Genomic DNA, 19,467 nt, shown 5'->3' on the forward strand with positions numbered 1-19,467 from the left:
TGAATTTGAATTTCCTGTTTATTATTTCCTGAATATGTTTTTTTTGTGTGTATTTTTTTTTCTAGAATGCACATTATGAAGAGGGATATGATAATTCACATCCCACCATAGTGATGTTTTGGAAGGCTTTACACAAATTGACTTTGGAGGAAAAGAAAAAGTTCCTTGGTAGGTATTCTATCAGGAGTGATCTAGAATCTTAGGTCTCTTTTATGGGATACCTAAACCTTGTTTATTGTAGACACCATTCACCACAAATCCTTGTGTAAGAGCCACTCCACGTTCAGTTGGATGTTCTCTCTGCCAGGCTGCGTGAACATAAAAAAATGTTAATATAGGTCATCTTGCTTGTGATTTCAGCCCTGCCTCTTGCTTTCAGATGTCCCCTCAGTTCTCCATCCAAGTTAGATATTTAGTCTGCTTTCTGTATTTGTGACTCCCATTATTCAGGCTTTATGGGATTAGCCATATTTTATGTCATTGCCTCCAGCCCTTTGTATCTCCCCTACCACATTTTGATCTCTGTTTCATGCTTACTTGGTTGTTTACCTGCAACTTTGCCCAATGACTTTCTCATATTCTTCCAAAATTTCCATACTTATTTTTGAGAAACACTTTTCTTGTTCTTCTTTTTGTGGATAACAAATGTTGGAAGATAATCAGGCTTCTCCAGAAGCCCAGCCTGACTTTCCAATCTTTGCTTTATAGGAAATCATTATTTCAGCCAAACAGCTCCATCATCTCTACATTCTTGAGCTCACCTTGTGCCCTCCCACCTCCAGGCTTTCTCTGAAGCTCCTTGTCCTGCCTCGAACCCTCACCCACCTCCTTGTTGCTGCTCTAAACCTTCCCCTTCTTAAAGATCCAGCTTAATTCTGAGCTCTCCAAAGTCTCCCTGGTCATCCCAGCCTGATTCTTTCTCCCTGCTCTGAACCACACTCAGCATTTTCACTCAGGAAGCACTTAATTCCATGATGCCTCACCCTTTTGTTTTTCCCTTGCTATTTCTCTTTTTCTGCACAAGAATATAATATTTCCAACTAGACTGTAAGCTGCTTGAGGGACAGTGTGTCAGTGCCCGATGCAGGCTGAAGTGGGACTCTGCACGTGGTCCCTTCGTAAATGTTTTGAATAAGCACATGTTTTTTTCCCTCTATAAAAGTCTTGGTCTCTGGGAAACAGATCACTCAGTTTTATTCTTCTTCTCAGTGTTTCTTACAGGAACTGACAGAATTCAAGTAAAAGGTTTAAAGAACATGAAAATAACATTTTGCTGTCCTGAAAATGTGAATGAAAAAGATCCCATAAGAGCTCAGACGTGTATTAGTGTCCTCTACCTTCCCAAATATTCTACAATGGAAAGGGTGGAAGAAGCACTTCAAGTAGCTATCAACAACAGCAGAGGATTTGGCTGACCGGGCCTCACGTTCTTTACCCCTTTATGGAAATATTTTCAAAAATAAAATTAAGAACTCAAGAATTAATGTGAAAGTCCCACTATTCATTGTGTTCACCTGCTCTTTCAGTTCTGTGTTTTTGCATATGAGGTATTTTGATAATGTTCTAGACAAGGCTGTTAGAACAAGGTGACCCCAAAACATAGTGCATAAAAGACCGAATTTTGTTTCTCTCTCATAAGCATCTTGGCTGAGGTGGTGCTTCTCCTACTCCCACTGCTCCAATAAAAGTCAAGTGACTTTCTCATTGAAAATGTCCATGGAAACTGCCCATTTCTGAATTAAATCTTCTATATGGCATTTGAAACTGTTGACTTCTTTCTCTTCAGAACTGTTGTGAACTGGTAGACTGTGGCTTTCTTTTTCTTGGCTTTTTTCCCATATCCTTTGCTTGTATTTCTTATACTCCCCTGACCTCCAGTGCTAGTGTACTCCTCTGTTCTCACTCTGCACACACTCCCATCAACTCCATGGTTTCTGTTCTGTCTTCATGTGATGGTGCCCAGATCTCTCCATGACCTACAGGACCTCCCAGCTGGTTGATTCCAGCCCCAGCCATTTTTTTGTCTGTTAGTCTGTATCTCCCTGTGTGATCCTTGGCTCATTAATCTCAGCATGTCTAAGAAAATTACTGTGTTTCCTGTAGTCCATGGCTCAATGGTATCACCAGGATTTCTAGGCAGAAGCCTGCAATCCTCATCCCTCCTCTTTATCCACACATTCAATAAATCAGATCCTAACAATTCTTGTTCTTGTATCTAGATCCACACCACCCCACAGAACTCTCTGAGGCTGGAAACTGCCCCCCCCACCACCAATATCTGCAGTTCAGTAAGGTAGCCTTATGCTATAGTAAGGTTTAGTGTCCGAAGAATTTTGAAGAGAGAAAACATCAGTGGTGGGAGAAAGAATCTGGAGTTGTGCTGCCCAATATGTGGCTATTCAGTTATATAAGGGAGCCTGGGTGGCTCAGTGGGTTAAGCATCTGACTTCATCTCAGGTCATGATTTCAGGGTCCTGGGATTGAGCCCTGAGTTGGGCACCCCACTCAGCTGGGAGTTGGCTTCTCCCTCTGGCCCTCCCCACTTGGTGTGCTCTGTCTCTCAAATCTTAAATAGAATTAAATAAAGTTTAAAATTCAGTTCTCAGTCACACTACCCAGATTTCAAGGGCTCAGTGTCTCCATGTGATGGGTGGCTAATGTGTAAGTGCAAATACACACACTTACCACTGACAGGTCCCAAACCTACGAACCCCTGTAGTTTTGCATGTGCTTTTTTTCTTGGAAGAAGAGCCACAGTGTGATAAAGCTGCACAAATCAAGATGATTTGAAAATCAGGCAGTAAAGTCATAGTTCATTGTTATTAGACACCCCAGATCCTTTCAGGCATGCCCCCTGTGCAGCTCCAGCCTGCTTTCCCACCAGTGCTCTGTATACACAGCGTACTTCACTCTAGGCATCTATAACTATCTCAAGTTCCTGAACAGGCCACAGTCTCTCCTGTGTTGTTGTATTTTAAGATTTTTATTCATTTATTTATTTGACAGATCACAAAGTAGGCAGAGAGGCAGGCAGAGAGAGAGGGGGAAGCAGGCTCCCTGCTGAGCAGAGTCCGATGTGAGTCTCCATCCCAGGACCCTGGGATCATGACCTGAGTCGAAGGCAGAGGCTTAATCTACTGAGCCAACCAGGCACCCACTCTCCTGTGTTTTTACTCATGCATTTTCTTATTCCTGGAAACTTCTCATCCTACCCCAATGCCCCGACTCTTCTTACCTCCTCTCTTTTCAATTCTGATCCCAACTCTGGGTTCTTCCTCTTGTTTCTCAGAATTCACTTAATTTATGGCCACCTAGTAGGTGCCACACCAATAAATACTAGTGGAATATGGCTTCCTAGCTCAGCATTTTACAAATGCTAACTTCCGAGTACAATCCTCATTATGGTTCCTTCCAAGGGCTTAGTTACCAGTGGTTCTTCATATGAGTTAGCCAAAAGTGCCACCTAGTGGCAGATGTGGAAGATAGCAATCACATCCAAATGGAGCCTTTCACTAAGGGACAAAGCTTGGAGGAGACAAGCCTTTCTCCCCACAGTCTCCCCACAGCTATACTCAGTAGTGAGACTCTTACTGGCTTTTGAGGGTGCTAAGTAATTTCCTATTTTCTACTTCCCTTAAAACAACCACCAAGTCTGGAAGTAGGTATCATTTTCATCTTACAGATCTAGAGTCAATTTTAGAGAACTTCCTAGCCCACTCTACAGGACTGGAAGAAAAGAGAGAGGTCATGGCAAGTCTTTTTTTTGTTCTCTCAGAATGGGAAATTCTTGCTTTGAAAGCTGAGGGAAGGATCTTATTCACAAGATGGGTAGTAAAGGTGATCCTTGTCAGCGATGCTAAGGACACTAAGGAAAATAATCTCATTAAGAGGCTTTAAGGAGGGGCGCCTGGGTGGCTCAGTGGGTTAAGCCGCTGCCTTCGGCTCAGGTCATGATCTCAGGGTCCTGGGATCGAGTCCCGCATTGGGCTCTCTGCTCAGCGGGGAGCCTGCTTCCCTCTCTCTCTCTGCCTGCCTTTCCATCTACTTGTGATTTCTCTCTGTCAAATAAATAAATAAAATCTTTAAAAAAAAAAAAAGAGGCTTTAAGGAAGCAAGATTTCCCATCATTGTTAGTGAAAGTATAAGATAGTATTTCTTGTGGTGGGCTTACAGCTGGAGGTGGTGGGGTCAATGCCATGGCATCCGTACGTGGCATGAACTATGTTATGGGAAGCTAGTGAAGTAGAATGCCCATCATTAGACATTTAGATACTACTTTTAAAAAAATTTGGTAACAGTATTATTGGTATATTATTCACATAGGATAGAATTCAGCTAAGTGAGGTGTGCAATTGAATGGATTTAGTATATTTGCATAAGTGTGCAACCATTGCCACAATTTTAGAACCCCCCAAACGTTGTACCCATTAGCTGTTTAACTCCATGATGTCCTAGCCATATATGCATTCTCTAATCAACTTTCTGTTTCCACAGATTTGTCTATTATGGATATTTCATGTAAATGAGATCAAACAATATCCTATTTTTAAAAACTGGTTTCTTTCATTTAGCATGTTTTCAAAGTTCATCCACGTTGTAGAATTTATTAGTACTTTATTCCATATTTATTGCTGAATAATATTTCATTATGTTTATACCACATTTTACTTATCTGTTCATCAGCTGAGGGATAGCTGTGTTATTTTCCATGTTTTGGCTTTATGAATGACACTGCTACGTGTATCTGTGTGAAACATTTGTATGAAATGATGCTGTATTGGTAAAATCTGTGTTTAACATTTTGAGGGACTGCCAACTGTTTTCCAAAGAAGCTGAATCATTTTTATATTCTCAGCAGCAGCATATGAGAGCTTGAGAAATATTTAAAATCTGCAGATTTCCTTTTTTTTTTTTTTTTTTTTTTTGCTACTGTGTTTTTTAATTGAAATATAATTGACTTAACAGATCTGTTCTTAAAGAATGCTAGTGAGGGCCGCTAGTGGGTGGCTCAGACAGTTAAGCGTCTGGTTCTTGATTTTGGCTCAGGTCATGATCTCAGGATAATGGGATTGAGCCCCACGTCAGGCTCCCGAGCTCAGTGGGGAGTCTGCTTGAGGATTTCTCTCCCTCTCCCCTTCCCGGTGCTTGCACGTGTACGTCTCTCACTCTCAAATCTTTTTTTTTTTTTTTTAAGATTTCATTTATTTACTTGTCAGAGAGAGAGAGAGGGCACATGCAGGGCGAATGGCAGGCAGGAGAAGTAGCCTCCTCTCCAAGCAAGGAGCCTGATGTGGGACTTGATCCCAGGACCCTGGGATCATGACCTGAGCCAAAGGCAGATGCTTAACCAACTGAGCCACCCAGGCATCCCTCTCTCTCAAATAAGTCTTAAAAAAAAAAAGAGAGTGCTAGTGAAATACAGAAACATTACATTTAGGTAGCTCTTTTCCTTTTTGTGCTATTATTGCCTTGTGTATTATGTCTACATGTTACAATCTCAACAATACTTGGTTATAATTAATACTTTATATAATTTAATGCCTCTTCAAGGAACAGAGAAGGAGAACAGGGATGTATTTGTAGTATTATTTCTATTAACTGTGTTTACCTTTTCTGGTTCATTAGTTCCTGTGAATTCAGGTTACCATCTGATATCATTTCTTCACTCCAGTTCAGCTTCGCTCCCATCTACTTCCTTTGTGCTGCTAATGGCAATATAGTAGAGACCCCAAAATACAATTTATATATATTGTTTTCTACAAATTGCTCTACAGATCAGTTAAATAGAGAAAATATACATTTGCACTGTCTTTTATAATTACATAATTACCTTTACTCTGCTGGTGGCCTGCCCCTCCTGGGAAGATGCCATAAAGCTCTCCTAGACTAAGAGTTGAGAGAGGAGAGCTCCAGGTCTTGGCGGCACCCTCCTGGAGTGAAACACTTTGAGCTGAGAGGACGAAGAAGGATGTGGGTGATGGTTCAGATGGCACAAACTTCAATGTGCAGCATTTACTGAGTTTTAGATTTTCTTGTATGTTTCCTCATTTGGCTGTACGCCCTTGGGACAATTTCCAGAGACTCTGAATGGTTGTTTTGTTCACCATTAGGGTTTGTTTGACAAAGGGCTTTCAGTGTCAAATTTAGCTTGTCCTCACAATTTTAGGAAATAAGCAGGAAGGATTTCTTTTTTTTTTTTTTTAAAGATTTTATTTATTTATTTGACAGAGAGAGATCACAGGTAAGTAGAGAGGCTGGGGGGGGTGCTCCCTGCTGAGCAGAGAGCCCGATGCGGGACTCGATCCCAGGACTCTGAGATCATGACCTGCGCCGAAGGCAGCAGCTTAACCCACTGAGCCACCCAGGCGCCCCAGCAGGAAGGATTTCTAAACCTACAGATGAAGCTCAGAGACAAGTAACTTGCCTAAAGTTCTAAACCTTGTTAGAACCATGCTTTCGGGCTCTCAGGAAGTATGTGCCTGCTCCATGCTAAGCATTAAATTAAAAATGTTGAACAGTTTACTGTCTAGACAGGAGACAGAAAGCAGGCAGTTACAGTACAAGTTCAAGTGCTAAAATAGAGATAAAATATATGGTGCTTTAGGAAACAAGAAGAAAGGCATCAGACTTGAGCAGGAATTTGAATCCAACCATTTTGATTCCTAATTTTGCTTTTCTTATAAATAGAAAGGATGAGTCTTTTTAAAATAAGGAGGTACTCTGCAGTGTGGTTAGGAAGGCAGACCGAAGCCACGGCTACTGACAGTTTAAGCCTTGGTATGGTTCTTGATGTTGCCCTGGGTAAATCATTTCAATCTCTCTGTACTTCAGCTTCTACCATCTATAAAATGCTGCCAGTATTGCCCACCTGACCTCTTAGGTTATAGAAGATTATATGAAATGTATTTAGCACTGGAGTTAGTGTACCATTTGCACTCTACAAGTTATTGTCAATAAATTCTATTAGTGAAAGGATGGCATTAATGCTGAACTCCCCCAGAGTATCCTTATCAGTTTCCTCAAAAATGATAAAATGCTTAGCTTGCAAAAGTTGAAATTGACTTTTTATAGTGCTTGTTTTATCAGCAAAATCATTTAATTTACACTGACCACAGTGAGATTTAGGGTAAATTAAAAAGAACAAGGGGCATCTCGCTGGCTCAGTTGGTGGAGCGTGTGACTCCTGATCTCAGGGTTGTGAGTTCAAGTCCCACACTGGGTGTATAGATAACTTAAAAAACTAAAAGCTTTAGGGGCCACCTGGGTGGGTCAGTTTGTTGAGTGTTGAGTGTCCGACTTTTGGTTTTGGCTCAGGTCACAATCTCAGGGTGAGATGGAGCCTGATCTCATCATCGGACTCCGTACTCAGCAGGTAATCTGCTTGAGATTCTCTCTGTCCCTCCCCCTGATCACCCCTTCTCTATATAAAATAAATAAATCTTAAAACAAAAAAGCAATAACTCCCTTTCAGGAAATGATAGTAACTTCTATAATTGTCCAGATTATTTGTATTTTGCCATGCAGTGGTTTTTTTTAAGTATAGTTGGCACACAATGTTACATTGATTTCAGATGTACACAGTGATTGGACAACTCTACACTGTGCTAAGCTCACCACAAATCTAGCCATCATCTGTCACTTTAAATGCGATTATGATACCATTGGCTACATTCCCTATGTACCTTTTATTTCAATGACTTTATTCTGTAACTGGAAGCCTGTACCTCCCATTTCCCTTCAACTTTTTGCCCATTCCCCCTACCCTTCCCTTCTGGGCAACCATCAGTTTGTTTTCTATATTTGCATCTATTTCTTTTTGGTTTTTAGATTCCACATGTAAGTGAAATTATATGGTATTTGTCTTATGTATTTCACTCAGCATTAATACCCTCAAGGTCAACCCATGTTGTCACAAATGTCAAGATCTCATTCTTTTTTTTTTTTTTTTTACATAGGAGTAATATACCATTGTATATATGATGCTGGACAGGCTGAGGCCCCAAGGCCTCGGGTTCCTCTCCAAGAGGGTTTTTGGCTTTGTACAAGTAAGAATTCAAGAGCAAGCCATTTACAGAAAGGGGAAAAGATTAAGTATACAAGAAAGGAGCTACTTCATAGACAAAGTAGCTGTCTTCCCCAGGAGAGGAAGAGGATTCTCCCTTGCCTCTAGCAGTTTTTACAAATTATTTTAGGATTTTTTTGTGAGAGGGAGAGAGCAGGGGGAGGGGCAGAGGGAAAGGGAGAGGGAGACAAAGCATCCTCAAGCAGACTCCCCGCTGAGCAAGAAGCCCAAGGCAGGACTCAGTGGCCAGCTCCTGAGATGATGACCTGAGCTGAAATCAAGAGCAGGCTGCTCAACTGACTGAGCCACCTAGGCCCCCCTATATATTTTCCTTAAAATTAGGTAATCATATGGGGAGGGGCTTACACTTTAACTTTGGGTTTCCCATTCACATTAGGCAATTAGTTTTTCCATTGTTTTAGGATTGTGGGATTACCCACAGGGAACAATTTTAAGAATGTCCAGCCTGTCACTCTCCCTGCTGAGTTTTAGTGTATGGGTCAACCTAAAACCAAAATGGCTTTACCTTTGATCAACTTGTCTCCCAAGCCCTCTTCCCTCCAGCCTTATATGCCACATCTTCTCCATCCATTGATCCATTGAACTCAGATTGCTTCCGTATCTTGGTATTGTAAATAATGCTGCAATAAACATAGGGGTGCATGTATTTTTTAAGATTAGTATTTGTTTTCTTTGGGTAGTCGGTACTTGAATTACTGGATAATTTAGTATTTCTGATTTTTTGAGGAACCTCTATACTGTCCCACAGTGGCTGCACCAATTTACATCCCCATCAACAGTGCACAAGGGTTCCTTTTTCTATACATCCTTGCCAACACTATTTCTCATTTATTTTAGCCATTCTGACAGGTATTACATGGTATCTCGTTATGGTTTTGATTTTCATTTCCTTGATGATTAGTGATGCTAAGCATCTTTTCATGTGTCTTGTTGGCTACCTGTAGGTCTTCTTTGGAAAAATGTCTGTTCAGGTCCTGTTTTTTTGGTGTTGAGTATCAGAGTGATTTTAAAAACATGATTTGTACTACAGAATACACTGAAACAATGCACTGCCAAACAGGTCTCCTAAGGCAGGAAAAGTTCAACTGAAATGTGATTTAAAACACAGCTCTTAGCTCAATAGGACACAAAAGCTCTTTACAAGTCTTCCAACCCTACCTCTATCCTCAAATATATATATTTTCCTGGCAAAGTATTCTATGTGAGGTATTAAGTGCCTGTTTAAACATTGCCTACATTTTAAACTTTAGAATATTTTTTACATTTCCCCTCTTTTGAAACCACACATTGTGATCAAACAAAAACAACACACTTTTTTTTTAAAATGGCATAGTGTCATCTCATTTTATTATTACTAATGTAAGGATTTGATGCCAAAGAAACGAAGGTAATTTTACAAACTCAGAATGTTCGCAAGTACACAAAATTTCCATTTTATTGTAGTCTTCTAGCATACTAGCTCAAATACATTTCTCTACAACTGCTCCAACACAATTCCTCTGGAATTATTTCAGTCATCCTTAACATGTGACTCTGCCAAATACTTTGAATCTAAAATAAATATATAAAATTTTAATTATTTTTAGATGAATGGGGTAAGAAAGTCATCAGGTAATGGTTAGGACTGTTAATTTCCAAAAAACTGTGTTAAAGTGTTTCTTCTGGTACAGTAGTTATACATTAGAATTTTCAAAAAACAAGGCAGAACAAAAATATAAAAGAAACTCCTGCAGCTTAAGCCTCCCATAATCCTAAACCTCTGAGAGAAGCAAGGCAAAGCACCTTTCCTGCAATTTAAGTGGGTTTCCAGTATTTCCATGTAGCTGAGCTTTCAGAGATAGACACTCACGACGTATCATTAATATATGTATCATCTTGGCTCTGGTTGTATTAATTATGCCTGAAGAGTTTAATACCCATCCAAGTCCAAAGGTGGAAGAACACATAAACAGGTATGGTAATGGGCAGGAGCAGACTGTAAAAGCACAGGCTGGTTGTGCTAGTGCAGCCCTGTGGGAAGTTTTCTTCCACGGAGGCTGAGTAGAACAGTCCCGCTAGAGAGACCAATGGTATAAGGACAGTCAACGTAGGAAGAGACAGAAACATTCTTCTCTCCCACTTACTACCTGCCACTCTGACTTTTAAAAAGGTAAGTAAGTGGTATTAAGAAAGTTTAGCTGTGTTCCTTTTTAAAAAATTATGATCTAGTGCTGCTCCATTTCTTCTTGCTTCTTACTTTGATGTGTCATCCTAGCTGCCTGCGGTATCATATTAGGGATCCCATCAATAATTGGATAGGCTATTCCCAACTCTTCATTAATCAGTTCGTTCGTTGATGCTTCATATCTGAGGGGAGAAAAGGAAAACAAAATGAACTGTGAAAATGCTTGGAAGAGCTTGGTGTTCAATAAACACCACTATTTATCTAATTCTTGACAGACTGTTAATTACAAAAGGCAGAATTAAACTGCTTCTAATTCTAAAAGCAGTTATCACCCAACTGAAATATTTCTCTTAGAAAATGAATCTATAATTGTTCCCATTTTACTCAGTTTCTCTCATATTTTCTTTTCTACTTTATTCTCAAGCTATACTTTAGTATGTATTTTTAAAATCCAGTCAGAAAAAAATCTCCCCTTTTCATCCAAATATTCCTTTCTTAATCTGGGCAACCTCAAAACCATCCCAGTTAATTTACTACAGAAACAGCCAATGGAGAAAAACTCAGCCTCTTCGCTTTAGAATACGTGTTTAATAGAGCAACACTGAGCCATTAGAAGGAAACCACTGAAAAATCGAGATACACAAAATAAAATTTGAGGAAGATGAGACAGAAATGAGGAAACTTTAGAAAACAACAGGCCTGCAGTGAGCTAGTTACACAATTAACTGAGAGGCAGATCAAATGATCATTTCAAGGTGTAAGAAAACTGAGTGAGTGTATTCATTACAGAAAATAAGAGAAATGCAAAAATACTGAAAATAAAAAATGACTAGCAATCCACCACCCAAAAATAACCACTGACTGATACCATGTTGTCAGCCTTCAGTTTTAGTAGCCTGGAACTGTAGAGCTTTTTTAAAAAATTTAAAATCAATTAATTAACGTTATTACGTATTATCAGTTTCAGAGGTAGAGTTCAGTGATTCATCACTTGCATATAACACCCAGGGCTCATTACATCATGTGCCCTTCTTAATGCCCATCACCCAGTTACCCCATCCCCCGCTCAGGTCCCCAAGCAACTGTTTCCTATGATTAAGAGTCTCTTATGTTTGTCTCCCTCTCTGATTTTCTCTTGTTTCATTTTCCCCTGCCAGAGCTGTTTTCCCCGGCTCTTGGTTCAGAAGCCTTTACAAAACCCAGCTAGTCCAAAACTAAGGGCCAAAAGGGGCAGCACCCAGAACGTAAACGTTTAAGGTCGTCAGGCATCAGCCGTACATTTTCACACGCCTTGGACCAACAGTTCATAAACCCGGCGGTACAACCGAACCGCTGCGGGGCCTTCTAAAAAAAACTCCTAGCTCTAGTCCCGCCCCCAGATCGGCGGACTGGGTCGCCCTGGGGTGGTGCCCGGGAATCGGCATTTAATAAAAAGTTCCCTGGGGAATCCACGGCGCGGCCAGTGGTGAACCTGTAAACGCCCCGACCCATGCCTGCGGGTGGACGGCTTGATGCGGGAGGCCCGGGGCTCGCCTCCCCTCCGGTCTCCTCCCGCCCTTCCCGCCGCAGTTGGAGCTGCGTGGCGGCTGGTCCGCCCGGAGCCGGAAAATGGCAGCGGAAAACACCCGGCCCGACCCAAGGGCTGCCGCGCGGCCCACCCGCCCCCGCCCGGCCCCCGGAGGGCGCGTACGCAAACCCGCAGCCGGCCAATCTCACCTGAGCGGCTTCTTGGAGAGCGGGCACACCAGGAACTCGAGCAGCGCCGGGTCGAAGGCGCGGGGCGGGTCCCCGGACCTCTCGCTCTTGTCCGCGGACCGCCGTGACCCCGACGCGTGAAGGCACCTACGGGCGACCGCGAACGGCGGCACGCGTGGACCCCGCAGCGCTGAGGCGAGCCAGCCGCACGCTCCGCTCAGCATGGTCCGGTAGGCCGCCGTCGCCACCCTGCACCGCACGGCGCCGTCCGCCAGCCCGGGCCCCTTCAGCCGGAGCCAGCGCCGCCAGCCCCACCGCCGGCCAGCCCCCGCCCCCGGTGCTGCGCAAACGTAGTCCCCGGGCCGGCAGGAGCTAGCGCTTTGGTTCCGGGGGTGCTCCTGACCGACTGCTTTTCCTGCGGCACCACTCGATAGTTATGGGCGTGGCCTGCAGCCGGAGGACTCTAGCGACTGTGCCACCGCATTTACGAATTGCAAACAAAACCGATGCTTAAATTGGGGTATTTTGAGTTTACGCCAGGGCTTCTCGCAGGGGTGCCAGGAAGCCAGTGGCCGGACCTCAAAGTCACAATGATAACCCTGCACCTACGTGGTTATCTCCAAAAGGAGGTTTCAACCACATTGTCACACTGGGTATGTTAAAAGCATTGATTTGTCTTACGTAAATCTTTACCAAAGCTCCTGTAACCTCGTTTGTCTCCCCGCCCCTTTTCTTGTTAAATTAAAACTTTAGAACCTGGAACAATACCACAGGCTTCTTAAGCTCCACGATGTCCAGATTCTTACCCTGTGGGACTTACTGTGACTTGAACCGCATAATAAAGCTCAACCAGTTCATAAATGACCTTGCAGACAGCAAGTCTCTAAGTAACTGTGTAATCGAGCAGGTGTCCATTAGTTGAATGGGAAATCCATTTAAAGGATTTTTCGCCCCAGGTTTGCCTCTGGCGCTCTAAGGAAGTGATCGCGGGTTTGATCTTTGTTACAGTGTGGTAGATGTGGGCTCTGGCGCGTGTTTTACTAGCTATGCGACTCCAGCGAATGACTTAACTACTGTTTCTTTACCCGTGTAATAAGATAATGGCATTTACCTCGTGAAATCTCCTCCTTGTGGGGATTAAAACGGGATCATGCATGCAAAGAACATTTAGAAAAATGCTTGGGACAAATTAATGCTCAGTTAATGTTCTCTATTGTTATTTTTATTTCCTCTGTTCTTTACAGTATGGTAGCAGATTCTTTGTTAGTCATCAATTTTTTCCCCCTTTGTTTTGCTGAATATGGACTTGAACCTTTTTTGTTTCCTTGGACTTTATGGTTTTTACAGTTTGGGCTCTTGGGAGATAGGGCTGTGGGAGTGAGGGACACAGAGATACAGATACAAGATGATATTTGCAGATATTTCATCCACTCAGTAATCTGAAAATAAATTGAGAAATTTTTATAGTTTACTCTATGTTTAAAAGTCCACTACATTATTTGATGCTCTTTGTTCACTAATGTTCAGAAGACTTCAGCATCAGGCAGTTTTCAGGGATGTAGCCTCAAGATGAACTATTGTAAATTTCCTATGTTTACTTTCACATTATTTCCTGAGAAGGCAGTAGGAGGAATTAATTTTTCAGTTGTAGTTAGTTGATACTTTGGGCCCTACAGAAGAAGTTGATTATAAGAGATAAATTCTAACTATGTTTCAGCGAGCAATAGGGGAGAAGAGTTTGACTTCTGCCAGCACTGAGTGGACCCAGGCCAGGTTGGGCAGGCCTAGTGTCTTAGCCTTTGGGGGGTAGAGGCAGACACCTATGCTTGAGACCAGTTTCATTAGCCTTAATTTGGCTAGCCTGGCCGACAGATCCCTATCACCTGGGTTTTCTAAACAGTTATAAATAAATTAGTTCCAGGTTGCCTCTACCTAGAAGGTTCAAAGCAGGTCAGTTTACTTTCACTTATGTTAGTATTGGGGGGAAACGGAGAGTAACAGCAAAGCATTGAAAAGTCTTCAAATTTATAAAACCGAAGATCAATAACCAATAGTTAGGAACATCTGAGTGTGTGATATATTAGTCCAAATCATGTAAATATTAAGTTACAAAATGTCGTTAAGTAGTCCTTAGTAATGAAGGAATATAACTCATTTCTGCGGTATGCTAAGCTGAATGTAGATGACAGATATGAACTGTAACATCATTAGTCCTTTTTTGCTATTGGCATGACCATGATTTCCATCGTAGAGCCCTGTGCACATTATAATCATGTGATGGGCTCAGGTACAGCTGTGTGATGTTGGAGAAGGTACTTAAACTCTCTGCCCCAATCTTGTCATCTGTAAGATATCACAATAATAGTACCTACCTTACAAAAGTTGTTGAAAGGATTAAATAAAATAATACAAGGGAAGCAGTTAGCACAGGGGGCTGGCATAGATTACATGTTGAAAAATGCTAGCAGCTGCAAAATGACTTATTGTCGTGAAGTTGGTGAAAATTCTGGTTAGAAAATAGGGGCACTTGGGTGGCTCAGTGGGTTAAAGCCTCTGCCTTCAGCTCAGGTCATGATCCCAGGGTCCTGGGATCGAGCCCTGTATCAGGCTCTTTGCTCAGTGGGGAGCCAGCTTCCCCCCCACCCCTCCCTGCCTCTCTGCCTACTTGTGATCTCTGTCTATCAAATAAATAAAATCTGTTAAAAAATTAAAAAAAAAGAAAGTGAACTCACAGTGTACCACTGGGCCTTAATTTTAACCAACATGGAATTTTTATGGTGTGCATAATACTAACACAATGTGCATAATACTAACACAATGCTCTTTAGCTATCATACACATTAGAGTTAGAGATCCTGGGGCAGATTAGAGGCTAGAATATATATTTTAATGAAGTCCCATAAATACCAAATTTGGGGCCTTGAAATTTGGGTATCTCTGATTCAGAAAAAGAAGTTAAAATTAATTTTCCCCTAGATGGCATTATTCAGTATTTGAACTAATACTCCTGCTTGTACTTTTCTTTCCGCAATTACAAAGATTTATTTTGCCAGTGGTTGCCTTTATTTGATGACATCTATTTTAGGAACAAAAATCACAAAAATTTTATTAACACATTACAATTATAATGAGTTCATTGAAATAAAGGGTCTAATAAGTAAATGAAAAAATATGAAATTCATAAAGAAGAAAATGCAGTTGGTTAACAAACACACAAAATAACAATAGTAAAGTAATGCAAGTTTCAAACATCAAAGAAATTTCCATTTTTCACTTATAAAAATAGAAAATATTTTAAAAATGTAATTAAAATAAGATTTTATTTATTTATTTGAGAGAAAAAGCACAAGCAGGGGGTAGAGGCAGTGTTGGGGGTGGGGAGAAGCAGACTTCTTGCTGGATCCCAGGACTCTAAGATATGACCCAAACAGAAGGCAGGCACTTGACCAACTCAACCACTCAGGTGCCCCAAAATAATTTATCAAAGGTCCACTATGTGGCAAGTACTGTCTGAATTAGCTGGGATTCTCTGGTTCTCCAGAGACAGATATATATATACACACACACACACACATACATACACACACACACATACAAGTATATATATATATATATATATATATGTGAATATCTGGGTTGAGTCTCAACCCATTCATATATATATATACATATATATGAATATAATGAGGATCAGCGCATATGGGTATGGAGGCTGAGAAGTCCCACTATTTACCATCCCATTGGTGTTCTGTGGGATGGGACAAATGTGTAATGACATGTATCCACCATTATGGTATCATACAGAATAGTTTCACTGCCCTAGAAATCCCCTGTGCTTTACTTGCTCATCCCTTCCTCTCACCTAACCCTTGGAAACCACAGAAATTTTTACTTTGCCCTAGTTTTGCCTTTTCCTGAATGTCATATAGTTGGAATCATACAGTATGTAACCTTCTCGGATTGGCTTCTTTAACTTAGCCATATGCATTTAAGGTTTCTCTGTATCTTTTCATGATTTGATAGCTCATTTCTTTTTACTGTTGAATAGTATTTTATTTTCTGGATATACCGTAATTTATTTATCCATTTACCTATTGAGTGACATCTTGGTTGCTTCCAAGTTTTGGCAACTATGAAAAAAGCTGCTACAAACATTCATGCGCAGGTTTTTACGTGGACATACATTTTTAATTCATTTGGGTAAATACCAAGGAATGTGATTGCAGATCATATGGTAAGAGTGTATTTAGTTTTATAAGAAACTGTCAAACTGTCTTCCAAAGTGACTGTACCATTTTGTGTTTCCAACAGTGATGAATAATTCCTGTTGCTCTACATCCTTGCCAACATTTGGTATTGTCTGCCTCTTGGATTTTCACCATTCTAGTAGGCACTGTCGTTATCTCCTTATTTTAACTTGCAAGTTCCTAATGGTGTATGAAGTTGAGCATTTTTTCATATGTTTATTTGCTATCTGTATATTATCTTTGGTGAGGTGTCAGTTCAGATCTTTTGCACATTTTTAAAGTTGGATTATTCATTTTCTTACTGTTGAGCTTTAAGACTCTGAACATTTTGAATAACTGTCCTTTATCAGATATGTCTTTTGAAAGTTTTCCCAGTTCGTGGCTTATCTTTTCATTCTCTATATATGTCTTTATTATACCAGAGTAAATAGAAGTTCAGGATGCTGAGACAGAATAAATCAGAAATATTTTTTCCCTGAGGCTCCTTTATTTTTACCCAAGATAATCTCAAGTAACCAACATCTATTTCCTCCACATTCTTTAAGCTTCTGATTGCAAGGTTTCTCTCCTTTGCTGTTGAACTCTTTTAAAAATGGGAGACAGATTTTTGACCCCATGTAACCCTAATATACAAGAGGCAAACAAAAAAGAGGTGCATTCACAGCCAAGCACTGTGGTCCTAATTGAGCCACTATTTCTCTCCCTGCAGTAACTGCAAAGACAATTGACAGTGAGAACATTCATTGACAGCTTGACCTTTCTCATTTGATGCATTGAAAGTCAAGTCTCCTCCAATCTCGTACGGCAATATAACAAAGTAGAAAGATGTGAGTATTTCTCATGTCATACTGTAAGATATAAAAATGGTAGAACGTTCCATTCTCTGTTTCGTCCCGTTGTTATAATTAACACAAACCATCTTGTGGGAATGGAGTGACCTACTTCGATGTACCTTGCTTTGTGTATGATCGCTTAACAAGTTAGATATTCATAGACACAGACAAACGGCCAAGAACTCCCAACCCCACTTCCACTGGATTATGCAAAGGTTCTTGGCACAATGGCTTACAAGGCCCTCAAAAAACTAACCTCTGCCTCTCCAGCATCTTCTCACTATGCCACTTCCCATCTTGTATTCAGCCATTCGGAATTATTTGCTGTCCCACTAATACTCTAGGCTGTTTTATAGCTCCATGTCCTTTGCTCATGCCGTGACACCCGCCCCAAATATCCTTTTCTCCGTTTGTGCATCTAAAGCACTTACTCACTGTTAAGACCAAGTTTCAACAATTCCTCTTATGAAGATTCTTGTAACTCCCTCCTTTTCCCTGTACCCGTATTAGCCAATTCATCCATCATGTATAACACACACACACACACACACACACACACACACACACACCCCTATACTAATCTGTAAGATGCTTTAGGTCACATACCATGTTTGTTTTATTTCTTTATCCCAGCATCTAGCACAGTGACTGGCACATAGGAGGGTTTTTTTTTTTTTTAAAGATTTTATTTATTTACTTGAGAGAGAGAAAGAGAGAAGGAGAGAGCACAAGCAGAGGGAAAGAGAGGAGCAGATTCCCGGCTGAGCCAAGACCCCAATGCAGGGCTCGATCCCAGAACCCCAGGATCATGACCTGAGCTGAAGGCAGATGCTTAACCAACTGAGCCACCCAGGCACCCCCAGAGTAGGGTGGTTTTTTTTTTAAGATTTTATTTATTTATTTGACAGAGAGATCACAAGCAGACAGAGGCAGGCAGAGAGAAAGGGGAAGCAGGCTCCCCGTGGAGCAGAGAGCCCGATGCAGGGCTCAATCCCAGTACCCCGAGATTATGACCTGAGTGAAAGGCGGAGGCTTTACCCACTGGGCCACGCAGGCACCCCCCCAGAGTAGGTTTTTTAAAAAAAAGCCTATAAAATAAATATAATAGGTCAGCGTAGTTTTCAAATGTTTAGTTGTTCCTCTTGTCAACAGAAAAAAATTATTATGCAGTTATACAACATGCCAGGAACGTACCAGTGAAAAGATTAGCTCAGCATACTTTTCTTTATCAATTTAGAGAAATTTTAACATAAACTCTCTTCCATCCTGGTTATAATTTTGAACAACATAAGTTACTGTGGAGGAGTGCCTGGATGGCTCAGTTGTGTTAGCATTTTGGCTCAGGTCATGATCCTCAATCCCAGGATGGAGCCAGCCTTGGGCTCCCTGCTCAGTGAGGAGGTATCAAAATCCCTGCTCAGAGGGAGTCTGCTTCTCCCTCCGCCTCTCGAATGGTCATTCATTTTCTCTCTCACTCTCTCTCAAATAAATAAATAAAATCTTGAAAAAAAATAGAGTAGAGGTACTAGAAGGAGTACTATATTAGATCTGTCTTCTAATTTTTTTGTTTGAGGTTATCTATTTTTACAATTTACATAAAAGTTACAAAGAATTCTTATATACTCTCATTGGATTTCCTAAATTAACAACTCTCCAGCTTGCTTTTAAAAAGGTGTTTGAGAGTAACTTGCAGACATGAGGCTTAACCACTTCAAAACAAAACAGAAAGCATTTTCTTATACTACCATGGTACAGTGATCAAAATCAGGAAGTTAATGTTGATACAATGTTCTTATAAAACCTACAGATTAAAATTTCATAGTTGTCCCATTAGTGTACTTTTTAAAAATTTATTTTAAATTTATTTTCAGCATAACAGTATTCATTATTTTTGCACCACACCCAGTGCTCCATGCAATCCGTGCCCTCTATAATACCCACCACCTGGCACCCCATCCTCCCACCCCCCGCCCCTTCAAAACCCTCAGATTGTTTTTCAGAGTCCATAGTCTCTCATGGTTGACCTAACCTTCCAATTTCCCCCAACTCCCTTCTCCGCTCTAACTCCCCATGTCCTCCATGCTATTTGTTATTCTCCACAAATAAGTGAAACCATATGATAATTGACTCTCTCTGTTTGACTTATTTCACTCAGCATAATCTCTTCCAGTCCTGTCCATGTTGCTACAAAAGTTGGGTATTCGTCCTTTCTGATGGAGGCATAATACTTCATAGTGTATATGGACCACATCTTCCTTATCCATTCGTCCGTTGAAGGGCATCTTGGTTCTTTCCACAGTTTGGCGACCGTGGCCATTGCTGCTATAAACATTGGGGTACAGATGGCCCTTCTTTTCACTACATCTGTATCTTTGGGGTAAGCTGTGATCACCAAGACAGCATGGTACTGGCATAAAAACAGACACATAGACCAGTGGAACAGAG

General features: G+C 41.1%; 3 protein-coding genes and 1 long non-coding RNA gene across 6 annotated transcripts in view; 1 reads left to right on the forward strand and 3 right to left on the reverse strand.

Moving 5' to 3' along the window:
• HERC5 (HECT and RLD domain containing E3 ubiquitin protein ligase 5) overlaps positions 1-1,484 on the forward strand; it is a 41,491-nt gene extending 40,007 nt beyond the window's left edge. For both annotated transcript variants that reach the window (XM_032332852.1, XM_032332851.1), the window contains 2 exons: positions 66-168; positions 1,210-1,484. In XM_032332852.1, coding sequence (XP_032188743.1) covers positions 66-168; positions 1,210-1,415 — 309 coding nt within the window. In that variant the 3' untranslated portion in view covers positions 1,416-1,484. The remainder of the gene's footprint in view (positions 1-65; positions 169-1,209) is intronic.
• LOC116584471 lies at positions 162-8,855 on the reverse strand. Of its 2 annotated transcripts, XR_004283208.1 has the most exons (5): positions 8,589-8,855; positions 5,831-5,950; positions 5,609-5,705; positions 2,686-2,767; positions 162-308 (listed from the first exon to the last, which is right to left on the reverse strand). It is a non-coding gene; the product is annotated as an uncharacterized LOC116584471 (long non-coding RNA). The 2 variants fall into 2 exon arrangements; XR_004283209.1 differs by lacking the exon at positions 2,686-2,767.
• A 540-nt stretch (positions 8,856-9,395) lies between these two features.
• PIGY (phosphatidylinositol glycan anchor biosynthesis class Y) lies at positions 9,396-10,246 on the reverse strand. Its single transcript, XM_032332861.1, has one exon. It carries the CDS (start codon positions 10,187-10,189, stop codon positions 9,974-9,976), a length of 216 nt encoding a protein of 71 aa, XP_032188752.1. The 5' UTR covers positions 10,190-10,246; the 3' UTR covers positions 9,396-9,973.
• A 10-nt stretch (positions 10,247-10,256) lies between these two features.
• On the reverse strand, positions 10,257-12,289 carry PYURF (PIGY upstream reading frame). The gene is made up of 2 exons (XM_032332860.1): positions 11,964-12,289; positions 10,257-10,429 (listed from the first exon to the last, which is right to left on the reverse strand). Exons 1-2 carry the CDS (start codon positions 12,164-12,166, stop codon positions 10,288-10,290), a joined length of 345 nt encoding a protein of 114 aa, XP_032188751.1. The 5' UTR covers positions 12,167-12,289; the 3' UTR covers positions 10,257-10,287.
• Positions 12,290-19,467: the final 7,178 nt, after the last annotated feature.

The sequence above is a fragment of the Mustela erminea genome, chromosome 2, assembly GCF_009829155.1.
Source record: "Mustela erminea isolate mMusErm1 chromosome 2, mMusErm1.Pri, whole genome shotgun sequence".
Taxonomy (NCBI): domain Eukaryota; kingdom Metazoa; phylum Chordata; class Mammalia; order Carnivora; family Mustelidae; genus Mustela; species Mustela erminea.

Coding starts and splice junctions, on each gene's coding strand:
- PIGY (XM_032332861.1), bottom strand. CDS start 10,189: ATGTTTCTGTCTCTTCCTACGTTGACTGTCCTTATACCATTGGTCTCT.
- PYURF (XM_032332860.1), bottom strand. CDS start 12,166: ATGCTGAGCGGAGCGTGCGGCTGGCTCGCCTCAGCGCTGCGGGGTCCA. Junction 10,430..11,963: donor CTCTCCAAGAAGCCGCTCAG/GTGAGATTGGCC, acceptor TTCTCCCCTCAG/ATATGAAGCATCAACGAACG.